Source organism: Bos indicus x Bos taurus, chromosome 2 (genome assembly GCF_003369695.1).
Source record: "Bos indicus x Bos taurus breed Angus x Brahman F1 hybrid chromosome 2, Bos_hybrid_MaternalHap_v2.0, whole genome shotgun sequence".
Classification (NCBI taxonomy): Eukaryota; Metazoa; Chordata; class Mammalia; order Artiodactyla; family Bovidae; genus Bos; species Bos indicus x Bos taurus.
The window spans coordinates 41,229,856-41,242,910 of NC_040077.1; the positions used below are offsets into that span (position 1 = coordinate 41,229,856).

Below are 13,055 nucleotides of genomic sequence, written 5' to 3' on the forward strand. Positions count from 1 at the left end.
CTGGGGAAATCTACTGACCTACTTTGAAATTAAAATGCTGCTTTAGCACACGCGCACACACACATACACATGTACACACAGGGAATTTTCCACTGAGGTTGCACTTAGTAGCATATCAAAGCTCTATCAGTGACACCCAAATCACCATCCCTAAGGCAAGAATATGCCTGCTGAGTTCAGGCTGCTCACTAATTGCCCTGAATTTATTTTAACCTTAAACCTTTTAAAAAATATGATTATAGGAAATCCAACTCCACAATTAAACTAGAACATCATAATCATTTCCAGGAGTCATCTCAGTTCCCTTTTTTGTCTTGCAGTAAGTATTTCTGAGTTAACATTACACATGCAATCATCACAACAATAAATCTTCATTTTCAAAGCAGTATCAACTGAATGTTACAAAGAATAACAGACAAATCATTACTTCCATTATTGCAAGCTGAGACATTTAGCCCAATCTATGAGAGGTATTATGCATGTAATATAAAGTTATTATGAAATAAAGAAATTTGATGGCATAGCTATGTTTTTACTCACCAGTTGTTTCCACAATGCCTTCTAGGATGACGACAATCTCGAACTGTTCACTTTGCATGCTTCGCTGAGATAGGTCATAAAAGGGGCTTTTGGCATCGATCACGTGGCAAATCGTGAGGGGGGAAACAAGAAAAAGTTGATCTGCCCCTGTACTAAAACCTACATCCAGTTCAAGTTGATCAAGGGGAAGGAACTCACCCTCAGGTGTCTGCCGAGACTAGACAAGCACACAGAAAAAGAGAAGAAATCACCACTTGTACTGAAATTTGCAAGGAAGCCCAACAGTAATTTACATTATTGCCAACATTCTGCACTATCAATCATCTGCAACAAAATCCAAACAAATCATTATGCGGCTATGTTCTAGCAAATGGGCCGAAATCCCACATAACTCATGTGGAACATACATGCATTATTTATAATATACGACTTACTATAATTACCAGTCCCTAACTCATGGGCTTTGGAGAAACGCCTGGTCCAACAATGGCTGTTAACACAAACTGTGGAACTAACTGTGCATGTGCTATGGCTTGACATAAATCACTAAATGATAACACACTGCTTGCCAGATGTTTCTTCCTCTCAAAGCATATAAGTAGGCAATTCTTATGGAGTTAGTTAAAGATAAAAGGTTGATCATAATTTAAAAACAGATTTACTACATTATTACAAAACAAGCATAATAATTTATTTTTCCAGGACATTTGAAAAGTAATAAATAGATATAAAGTAGAATAGTGAAGATGTTATCATATTAAATAATGTTATGTACACAACAGCTCACATAATAAAAATAAAAGCAGATGCTGTTAACTAGTGGTTTTCGAACTACTACTAAATAACTGCATTAAAGTTGTTCATTTCTCTACCTATTTAATGAATTGTAAAAATAGTGAAAATTTATGCTCAAATGAATCTAAGTCAAAATGTAGTTTAAAATATCTATATTAGACAAACTTGTAGCTTACTAAAATTTTTATAAGACAGTGGCATTCAATAAAAATCACTGAAAAGGTTAATTCAACAAACTGCTTACATGGTGAAAAAAAAGTATACACATGATTATAAACAATTAGCAAGCCATGAAAATAAACTTAATTCCCTTTTCTATTCATTTTCCATATCTGGTCTTTGCATATTCGTATTCCTTATCTTACTTACAAGGACCACAAAAGCAAATATTTAGGTTTACATGCTGATGCTGGTAAAATAAAAGCTGGGTTAAGCAGTTGCATACAGAAAAATCAGGGTGGAGGGAGGCTTGCTGCTGGTCAAATGGGGTTTGGAAGAATCCAATATATTTTAAGAGACTCTTTGCAAAGCTAATTTAATAAACAAAACAGACTCCATAACACTGATCTGTCCAATGAATCAGTAGATTGAAGACAGAGTCTTTACTCTTAGAGTTCCAGAAAAGACAGAGGTTTTGTAAATGAGCTTGAAAACACTGAGAACTATGGTATATAGTGAGCTGCCCTCCACAGCAAAATAGAACCAAGACTTTAAAGTTGGTGACAAATTGTTACAGCAGCAATTGCAGATTCTTAAAAACAAAGCTACTCAGTTAATGAAGCTACTTTGTAATTAGTGATACTCAGGAGTTTTGAGTAGGAAAAACATCCAATGAAAAGACAGAGACTATTTTTCTTCTCTGCCCTAGGAGTAGTTGATTAAATTTTTAAAAAGAAGAAGAAAATGATTACTGACAAGGGAAAAAAAAACAAACAAACAGAAAAACCTGATGGTGCAAAAATAAAAACAGCAGCTCTAACAACCAATGTTGGAGAAAACTAATCATTTCTAAGCCAGCAGAACTTTCCAAGTATACAGTTGTATAGTTATATTGATTATGTAGCAAAATAAAAGCTAAATACAAAGCAAAAATAAAAGCAAAAATCCTGGGTCATTGTTCTCCCACCTACTAAGAAACAGGTGCTATATAAACACAAGGTGGTATTCTGACATTTCTAGTTAATATCAGAATTTAGGTCATTTTACCAACTATTCTAAGCTCTGCTTTTCCTGCAGGAAATAAAAATATTCACAAATATAATTTTAAGCTCACTTTCCTATTCATTTTAAAATAATTTCCCCCAAAGAACATATATTTTTCTTACTTTTATATAATACACCAAGACTGAAATTCATCTCCCTCATTCTTATATTTGTTATTTATACATGTGCCTCATTCTCAGAGTAAGCTATTAGCTTCATATTCTCTGCTCATTCTACAACCCATGAAAAGAAGTGGCCTACAAACAGACTGGCTATCAGGAAAATGCCAACCTAGAACAAGAAATAGCTTATTTTTAGCAAGGCAGTTAATTCATATATAGGTAATTTACACTTAAATATGCATGAATCTATTTCATTCAGACTCCACATTATCTTCTGATTTTAAAAATGTGTTCCATATACTCGAAATTATGCCTATACCCTCCTCCAAATGCTTTATATCCTAAGTCTTGGCAGAAACAAAATTAACAACTGCATTTATTTTGTGATACTATAGGGAAAATAATACTTCATTTCACTGAATAAAGTTTTTCACAATTACATCTTTTTTAGATAAGTGAAATTCTCTACACATTCATTGGAAATTATTTCCCAGTGGGTAAACCTAAACCTTTATTTAAATGACTCTGCAGTACTACATATATCCACAATTTTATCTTTCAAGTCTTCTTCCATTTTGTTTGGTTAAGAGATATTTCAACTATCAATATGCTTACCTCACTAATTTCTGTTTGCTTCTGTGACTCTGTAGTAGACTGGGAAGCCTATTAATCACTGTGAATTAAAAGGAAAGCTTTTCTATTTAAAGATTGGGAAGGGATTGGCAGGTGCTTGTAGAACTGGAATTGTTTGAAGTCAGAGCTCCTGGCAAGAGCAAGGTTATCTTATCAACGCTCAGCCAAATACAATATTCCAGAAACTAATATATGCCCACCAAATATATCTTTAGAAGCAGGCACATTCTATTCTAGGCTTACAAGGAATTATAATCCAGGATTTTCTAATTCTGGTGCAATTCTAGAGATTTTCTGGAGCAAGGGGGGAAAAAAGCCTATGATAGTTTTAAGTTTCTCAACTTGTATAACTGGAGTTTGAGAACTTTTCCTCAAGGAATTGTAATACATACATGACAAACACAAAGAAAAAAGAGGATTTATGTATATGCCTTTTATAAAATTAAACTGTGATCTGTACCTTGAGTATGTAATAAATCAGTAGCAATAATATTTCATCTATTTCTAATAACCTTATTTATATAACAATTACTGCATTTCACTCAGAAATGTTAATAGGCAGAAAAAATTTAGAGAAAAACCTATTTAACCTTAATTTATTATGTTATCTTAAGAATTTTGATAAAAGAAGAATCTTTCATTAGTAAAGCAGTTTGCACCTAGTCTATGTTGTATCTTTTAGCTCTATAAATTATACCTCCTAATTCCAAAGGGAACACAGAATCATGATCATTTTTACATAAAAATATGTAAAGAGATACAGTCAAAATCAAAAAATTAATTCAAAATACCTGCTAAAGGTTAAGATAAATGTGGTAAATTATTAAAATTTCTGAGGTTGACTTTACTTGATGAAATAATCACTTAAGAGTCTTGAAACTATTGGATGAATAAGTGGGGGAAAGGTGGAATGAAAAACAGCTCATGGAAAATTAGTTAATTCTTTAAAATTTAGAACATAATTTGAAAACACTAGGACCTCAGAATGACTTCCATGTAACTTTTATTTTCAGTTGTATAGAATAAATTTTTGAAAGGAAATAAAGATCTCTTTGAAATTTTAAAGCTTTTCTGGCTGGTTGCATATAGAAAATTCTGGGAATTAAGAGAAAAATCAAGGAAATCTAAGGCATAAAGTTTGTTTAAATTTATTGTCCAAATAAATTATAAGTAGAATATCATAGATATTTGAAATTATTTTATACAATTTAGATTTCAGCAATAAAGTTATTATTTGTAATAAAATATTATTATTGAAATATACTATTTCTGTTATATATCCTTCAGTTAGAAGTCACATGGATTTACGTCTAGAACTTAGGGTTTGTGACTCATTTTATAGTCACAAGTACTAATTTCAAAGAAGCAGCTAATGTCAAATGACTTTGAACTCCCTTAGAGTCCAAAAAGGCCTGCAAGATAATCAATTACAAATTCTATAGGTGAAAAAAGAATCAAAAGTCATAGATGCTTGGAAGGGATTATCGTGGTCACGTACTTTACAAATATCTTTCTTATTATAGTGAAAGACTGCTGAGTACATATCCAAAGACACACACACACACACACACACACAGTGCTCTGGGATACAGTTACAACTACCCTTGGCATAACCAGATCCACGTTTGTTCATTCCCCTTCTGGGAAATTTGTGGTCAGTTGACCACATTCATTCAACATGGACAAACTTCACCAACACAATCAATCTCTTTGCTCTCTTTCTCCCATCTCTCTAACCCATAACTGTGCTATAATTTTAACTGTTGTGACCTTTCAGAATCAAGCAAGGGGAATCTGGGGAAAAAAGAAAAAAAAACATTTAATCACTAACATCTGACATGTGAAATGCACCTTTATCATATTCTAAGACTTGATCTACGCCTCTACCACCTTTCACATGTCTCCATTGGAAAAGGCAATGAGGGCCAGTGGTTCAGAAAGGAAAAGAAAACAAAGCAGGTGAAGATGGAGAGGGTGGCTCTTCTTGCCTACCATCTCTCCCCTATTCTATCTGAAATTTCACTTCTCTTTAAATGGGCAATGTGTGTGTCTATGTGTATGTTGAATATATGCTGAAGTTAGAAAATTACACGCAATGACATCAGGGTACCATGTGGAATCTAAAATTAGGAAATGAGCCAAAAGCAGGTACAAAGATAAAGAACAACAACGTCTTGTGACTCAAAGCTGTTCTGGCAATGGTTTTGGGATCAGACCAAAATTAGAGTCAGGCAGAGGAAAGTATGGACCTAGAATTTCATCTGGATAAACTACAATTGTACATTTTTTACTCCTTAAGTTTGAAATCCCATCAATACTCAGGTGGAAAAAATATGACCAACATCAAACCTAAAATAAAGATTTTTTAATGCTAAGCCAATTATCCCATAAAAATATGTTCATTTTTGTGAAAAGAAAGTTAACTTAAAGAATGGAATGTAATTTATCTTGTAATAAATTTTTGTGAGGCTTTTATTCCATTCAAATGAAAGAACAGCTTTATAATTCCTTGGGGACTTTTTATGGAATTTATAATAATAACTGTGGATGGGATTTGTAACCCTACTTACACATTGTCCTCCTACTCACCAAACACCCTCAAATCCATCAAGTGTTTTTCCCTGCTTCTCTTCATTTGTTCTTACCTACTGCTGTGTATTTGTGGGTCTTTGTGCCCTTATTTCTGTTCATGCTGTATTCCCCTAAGCACAAGCCACCCTGTACTTTGCAGGAACCATATTAAAAATAAAAAACAAACAAAACAGCATATTACTATTATTTAAAAGAAGAATAATTATAGTCTTTAAAAGGAACCCAAGTTCTATACCTATTACAGAATTATTGTACTTGTGTCAGAGAAAGCAAAGCTAGGCTAAATACGAACTTTACTTTTTTAATAAGACATAATAAACCCACCTAAAAAAACCTCACTGACATTAAGATCTAGCCCAAGAGTTCTGGGGTACTCAGTCCTAGACTCCTTGAATCTTTTTACTAGCCACATGTATAATGTTCAGGATAAGAGTGTTTTTTTTAATAGATATTCATTTGTGAATTATTTTATTTAAAAGAGATGACTAATAATCTCAAGATTAAAACTTAAGTGCAAACTGGCCAAGATCAACTGGGGAAAAGAGTCAGTCATATAAAATAGGGTCACATAGAGTCAAAAATCATAATGACATTTAAGTGCAAGGTATAGAATGAAGACAAACTAATAAATATATGGGAAAAAATCAGGAATTATATGGTCCAGGAATCACTGTGGCTAAAAGATTAAGACATATGAAGAGAATGAAGAGCTTATTAGTTCTGCAGATTCAATTTTGTTTTTTATAGCATCTTCATTGGATCACAATCATATGAGGAAACCAGATAACATCCAATTTTGAGTATCCATATAAATGGAGAATAGAAAACATGACTATAAAAATAATATAAGTGATATATTAAAAGATAACTGGGAACCATTACTTTTCACTAACTGAGAGTTTAAGGGTTACATAGCTGACATCCTAGGAAAGAAAGATGATGACTATTTTCCATGAATAAAAATATGAAAAAATAAAATTATATTTCCATGAGAAAAAAATATCTTTACCACTTAATTTTAAATTATGTATCTAACAATAGTTGATTTTATGCTTACTTTATGTAAACAAGGTTTGACCGAGTATCTATACATGCACACACATATACAAATGTATACATGTAAGTATAATGGCTTCTTGACAGTAAGTGTGCAAGCTCTTACACGATGCATCAAAAAGTTTAAATCTTTCCCTATTAAGATGGAAGTCTAGGGCAGTCGACCATTAGTATTAGATTTGTGGGAAGGAGTGAGATTTCCAAATCCTTTTAATCCAACACTAAATTACAAGGTCCAAAGTATCAACCATTAGTCTCAACTCCCTAACTCAGGCATTTTTATTAAAATTTTAAACTGGATGTTATGTTAACTTAACACAACTGTGCCATTCATTAGTTCCTATATTTTAGATTTCTTAAAAAAGACAGCTAAAATAAACTGAAAATTCAAATAAAACATCAATATGGGGATGAAAAGAGAAAGACCACTCATCTTAAAAGAGCTTCCTATAGCTGTATTTATAATAATATTATAAATTTTAAAGAATAATTTCCAATTATATTCTAAAATTTTTATTTAATCTACTTTCATTTTTTCCTAAGTAGAAAAGGACTGATCACTCCAAGCATACAGTTGGAAGATCTATATTTAAATATAAAAATAAATTTCAGTATTTGCAAGCTCAGAAGATAGGAATAGAGTTGAAATAAAATTTGCTTTCATGTAAGTTAACAACAGTTAATAATTAAGCAGAAAAACTATAAAAAAAAACTTCCATCAAGAAAAGAGAACCCCCAAAAATGCATGAAAAACCTCACAGTGGTGAGGATTAGAAAGCCACATGAATTTTCTTACTGTCTTTGCAAGAATAGAAAGCGCTTTACAATCATCAAATAGAATTCTTACATTAATGTTTACAATAGGCTTTATTCAGCAAATAAGAAAACAGCAATAGAAAAAAATACAAATGAAATTAAATTAGGTAATAGGAAGAACTCATACAGACTATAATAACTATTGTTAAATATTAAGCTTTTGTTGCCTTAAAAATCTATGTATTTCTTTGTATTAAAGATACATAAATTTTACATTTAAAATCTCAAACATGGGTTAAGAAAAGAAACTGAAATGTGTAATATTTAATAAGATGTATAAGACTAACATCAAAATATTATTGCTTTAAGCTTTTGGTATAGCTTCACTTTAAAAGTATAGTTGGCTGCTTTGGGTCACTTCATCTCAGTCCCTAAGAGAAAATAAGAGTCATTTACTAAAGGCAAATCTTCCCTCTAATTTTGCTGAATGTTATCATTTTCCCAATAAAACATGGCTCCTTTTAATGAAGTCTAAGGAAATGACAAGAACTCTGAGAATTCATTTTAGTCACCATGGCTACTGGACAAATCAACTTCAAGCAAACTACAGTAAGCGACTGGATGAAGAGTTGCCACTCATCAACCCTCTCCCTTCACAAAAAAATCAGGACAGAATTTCATCATAATTTTGTTTAGATATAAACTGATGCCACATGCCAATCAATTTTACTTTTAACCCTGACATCTTCCCAACATATCAAAAGTAAAGAATTTTAATAGTATACATATTGTTTTAATTAGATGTTTTTAATCACCTTGTGTTAATATAGCACCTTGCTCCAAATTTTCCAACACTAGAAAACTATTTTTTTAATAAAGACACTTCTTACAGTACATGCGCTACATGGTCTCATGCAGAAAAATCACTATCAGCATCCTGAATCACTAGAGACCCAGGGCTTTAGATTCACTATAACTTTGTAAAAAGCAAAAACAATAACCAAAACATGCTATGTATATTAATTCTATTTATTTCTGACTTCTGATCAATCTAAAAACATCTAAATATGTTTCCTTAAAAAGATATGATTTAATAAATTATTTATATGTTTGAAACACTAGAGAATAGCAATGACTGACCTTTAAGGTCTAATTTTTAATTTCTAGTAGATCAATCAATATGGTAAACTATTCTTCAGTAAGAATCTCAAAGTGACACACAAACATGGCTTCCACGAGAGACTTTTGCAATATATTTACAAAATGTGCCCAGTACACCTAACCTAAAAAAGAGGCTATGTATCTTGTTCTATACATAGAAACAGGCACATACAACAAACATGTCTACAGCATGTTTAGCCTGATCCAAATATCTCAGTTCAAACAGTGGTCCATAGCAGGATACACTAAGTTAAAATGTTTTAAAAATTACATGCAGCTTGTTGGAGTTTTATAAAGAATATGATCCACTCAAATTACACAATTATCTTAATTAACATATACATTGGAACTAGATTAAAAATTTTCCAGAAAGCTACACACAATTTGTTTATTTACTGTCTATAGCATAGGAAATATATGCATATGATGTGAAGTGACAGGACAACTGAGCTACTTTAATTTAACACAATCCTGAGCAAGATAGTCAAAATTGATTAGGGCAAGACCTTATAAATGAATGATAAAAATAACACAAGAGCCAAACTTTTTAAAAGCACGCAGTTCTACTTTAACTGCCATGTAAACTGAAGCTGTATAAAACCATATAGACCTGGGACATAGAATTGAAATTTCAAAGGTAAAATGTCAACCTAAAATTTTTATTAGTGCTAAAATTGTGAATGTGGCTATGGCTTTCTATGCAATGTCAGATAAATTGTTGAGATTGTATTGCAGTCATCTTTCTCAGTTTATGAACATTTGAAAACTAAGGAGAATCCTTCAAAAAGATGAACTATAAATAACACACAGAGAAGTGGGCTTGTATCCCTCACTCTAATTGGGTTAGTGTGCAGAGTGGGCTTCTCTCCTTGTTTGTAGTGGTGCCCTCTAACGACTAGATGGACCTTGCTTTAAAAATCACTCCAGAAGCGATTTCTTTTTGCATTTACACGGCTGTTGGTAGGAAGTAATCTTCTTTAATAGGTACTAGGAAGTTTCAGGTGAAATCTGTAATCGACAAAGGCTTCATAGAAACAAGCAATTAAGAATAAAATTAAAGAGACTGCAGGAAAAGCACTCAGCTTGCACAGAGTACTTCTCTAGGATAATACTTAGTAAAAATAAAAATTGATAACAACCAGGTGTTACTTTTTTCACTTTATAAACTGCTTCTCCCATCTGTGTACTTGTTAAAAAGATAACCACAGAGTTATTGGGCCTGAAGCAATAATCCACTTGCTGGTACTACTAGGGAGGGGGAGGAGGAGGAAGAGAGAGAACTACAAATAAATAAATAAAGCCTTAGGTGAAAATTGAGGTAAGTTCAGCACCTTTTGTCTTCAGACTAAAAGCCTGTTCAGTTTTACTACTTCAAGTTTACTGGAATGGTGTACTGACAACAAATTCAAAGCTCTCTAAATAGGAAAAGAGCCAGGGTAGGAAGAACAGGGCATTCCTGTACCTCAGAAGTCCAGGAGCCAACACCACTCGGTGTTATTAGTCCAGAAAGCGATACAAGTACGTCCGATGAATATAAATAAGAATAAAACAAACAACTGCAAGAGAATGGGTGGGAAAAGAACAGAACTGTCGATTGTACTCTGCCCCATCCTCCACCCCGAAAAAACAAGTTTGCCTGTAGCGTAAGACAGACTAGGAGCCTGAAGGTAGCTCTCTAGTGGGTTAATTCCCCCGAGCGTGGGGAATGGCGGCCGCCAGGTGGGGAGGGGGCGGACAGCACTTACTTTGAGCAGCTTACAGCGGATCTGCGCGGAGACCATGTGGCTGTTGCGCAGGTTGCCCACTCGGAACATGAGCGTGAGTTTCCCGTCCCTCATAGAGATCACCGCGTGCTCGCTAAACATCAGGGTCTCCGCGCGCTTCTTGGGCTGGGACATCTTGATGAACATACAGCCGATGAGGAAGGCGTCCACGATGGAGCCGAGAATGGACTGGAAGAGGAAGAGGATGATGCCCTCGGGGCATTTGTCGGTGATGTAGCGGTAGCCATAGCCGATGGTGGCCTCGGTCTCGATGAAGAAGAGGAAGGCCGAAGGGAAGTTATAGACATTGGCCACGCAGGGCGTGTAGTTGCCGACGTGGGCTTTGTTCAGGTCGCCCCGAGTGTAGGCGATCACCCACCACATGGACGCCATGAAGAGCCAGGCCACTGTATAGGTGAGGATGAAGATGAAGAGGTTCCAGCGCCACTTGAGGTCCACCAGGGTGGTAAAAAGGTCCGAGAGGTAGCGGCTTGTCTCACTGCCCAGGTTGCCGTGTTGGACATTGCACCGGCCGTTCTTGTCCACGAACCGCTGTCGCTTCTTCTTGGGCACAAGCTGCTGCTGCGGGCCCTGGCCCGGCCCCTGAGGCTGCAAGCCCGAGCCGCTGGACGAGGTGGTCACTACCTGGTAATCGTCCCCAAATTTCCTTCGGAGTGCAGACATAATACGGAGGGGCGAGCCAGATTCAAACGCGAAGCGAAGGCGCAGGAGCCGAGCGCTGCAAACCAGCACCAATAAGGAGGTGGGGGCGGGAGAGAAAGGGGGGACGAAAACCGGCGCGCCTGGGGTGGGGGGCGCACCCGGCGGTAGCTGCGGTCTCTGCCCCCCGCAGACGTCTCTCCTCCCCTGGGACGGAGGCTTTCTCTCCACGCTGAGTCTTAAAACCGAAAAAAGTGTTCTCCCACACTCAAGGCAGGAGGGCTGCGAGGACCACGAACCCAAGCGCGAATTCGCCTCCAAGCTTTTCCAGGCTTCTCCTCTCTGCCCCCACCACCGGCATCCCGGGGGCCACCTCTCGCCTTCTCACAGCCCCCCTGACTATCCTGCCGCACTCCCAAACTGACTGCTTTAAAATTAACGAGTTGACCAGCGAGTTCCTCCCCACCGGCCAACTCACCGGGTTGCCCAAGCAGCACTACCTGCTCCGACCAGACCCTCCCCCCCCACCCCGCCGCTCCCAGCTCGCCCGTCCCCCCCACTCCCCGGGACGGCTGCCGGCTCCCTCCGGCGCTCCCGCCTCCTATCTTTTGGCCCAAATCCCGCCCAAAGGCATCTCTGCCCGGGCACGGGTGCAGCAGCCCCTACCCACGTCCTCCCGGCTCAGAGTCCCCTCTCCGGACTCCAGAGACGCGTCCGCCTGCCGTCCGCTGGCCGCGGAGTTTCCACGGGCGCCACCCGGGCCCCCCCGGCCGCCCCCGCGCCCGGTAGAGGTGGCGGTGCGCTACAGCCCGGCACTCACCCTGGGGGAGAGGGCAGGAGGCGGCGCCGCGGGCGGCAGCGGCCGCAGGGCCTCGCACTCTGCCCTCAAGGCTCTTCTCGCCTCCACTTTTCCCGGCGCACCACGATGGGCGCCAACGCCAGTCCCCCAAGCTCCGCGCCTTCCTGGGGGCACCGCGCGGCCCCCACCGGGAGGATCCTGGTGCACCGGGCACAGGAAGACTTGGGAGCGGGACTCGAGGGTTCCTGGGCACCGCCGCGCTCTCCTAGCTGCCGACAAAGGTGCTGCTGAAGGGGGTCTGAGCTTCGGGATTCGGGTCAGACTCTCAGGTGAAATACCAGCGCCGCTCCAGCTTTTCCTCGGCTTCACGGCGCCTGCCTTTTTCCTCTTCCCTCCCTGGCCCCCCACTCCCGGTCCGCGTCTCTGCGGCCCGGGTGGGAAGGAGCGAGGCGCGAGCCGGGGGCGGCGGGAGAGTGGTGTCTGTGCGGGTGCTTGTGATCCGCTGCAGAGCCGCGCTAGCCCCGCCTGTCCTGCTTCCCCCGCTGTTTCACCAGCCTGAATTGCACCTCCGCGCCTCAGTTGAGCCTGCAGTGTCTGGCAGCTCAGGAAAAAGCTAGCCCCTCCAATGAGATGCGACTCTAAATCTGCTCCCCAAAGCTAGCCAACTCTTCTTCCTTGCCCCTCTGCATCAGGCAGAAACCCCCCAACAAGCAGGAAAGGCTTTTCTTTGAAAGGGGAGAAGTATAATGTGTCTGTATAACTAGGGCTCTCCTTTACACGGATGCCTGGGTTTAAGGATGCACCATAAAGAGAGACCGCAACTGGCTTCGTGATAAACCTGTTCAGAACTCAGAGCTGCCAGTAGCAGAGGGGGCTCAAGATGGGAACAGAAGAGACGGGAGACACTCCTAGGAGAGCTCACAGTCCTGCCTGAGAATGGCTCTATTAGAAAGGCTCAGAATGTCCGGAGTTAAT

The 13,055-nt window shown here is 38.5% G+C and overlaps 1 protein-coding gene across 4 annotated transcripts in view; it reads right to left on the reverse strand.

Moving 5' to 3' along the window:
• Positions 1 to 11,783, reverse strand: part of KCNJ3 (potassium voltage-gated channel subfamily J member 3) — a 198,220-nt gene extending 186,437 nt beyond the window's left edge. For 2 of the 4 annotated variants that reach the window (XM_027560359.1, XM_027560370.1), the window contains exons 1-2: positions 10,604 to 11,783; positions 541 to 757 (exon numbers count right to left, since the gene is read on the reverse strand). In XM_027560359.1, the coding sequence (XP_027416160.1) occupies positions 541 to 757; positions 10,604 to 11,305 (919 nt within the window). In that variant the 5' untranslated portion in view covers positions 11,306 to 11,783. The remainder of the gene's footprint in view (positions 1 to 540; positions 758 to 10,603) is intronic. The other 2 variants (XM_027560348.1, XM_027560381.1) reach the window with 2 other exon arrangements.
• Between the last annotated feature and the right edge of the window lie 1,272 nt (positions 11,784 to 13,055).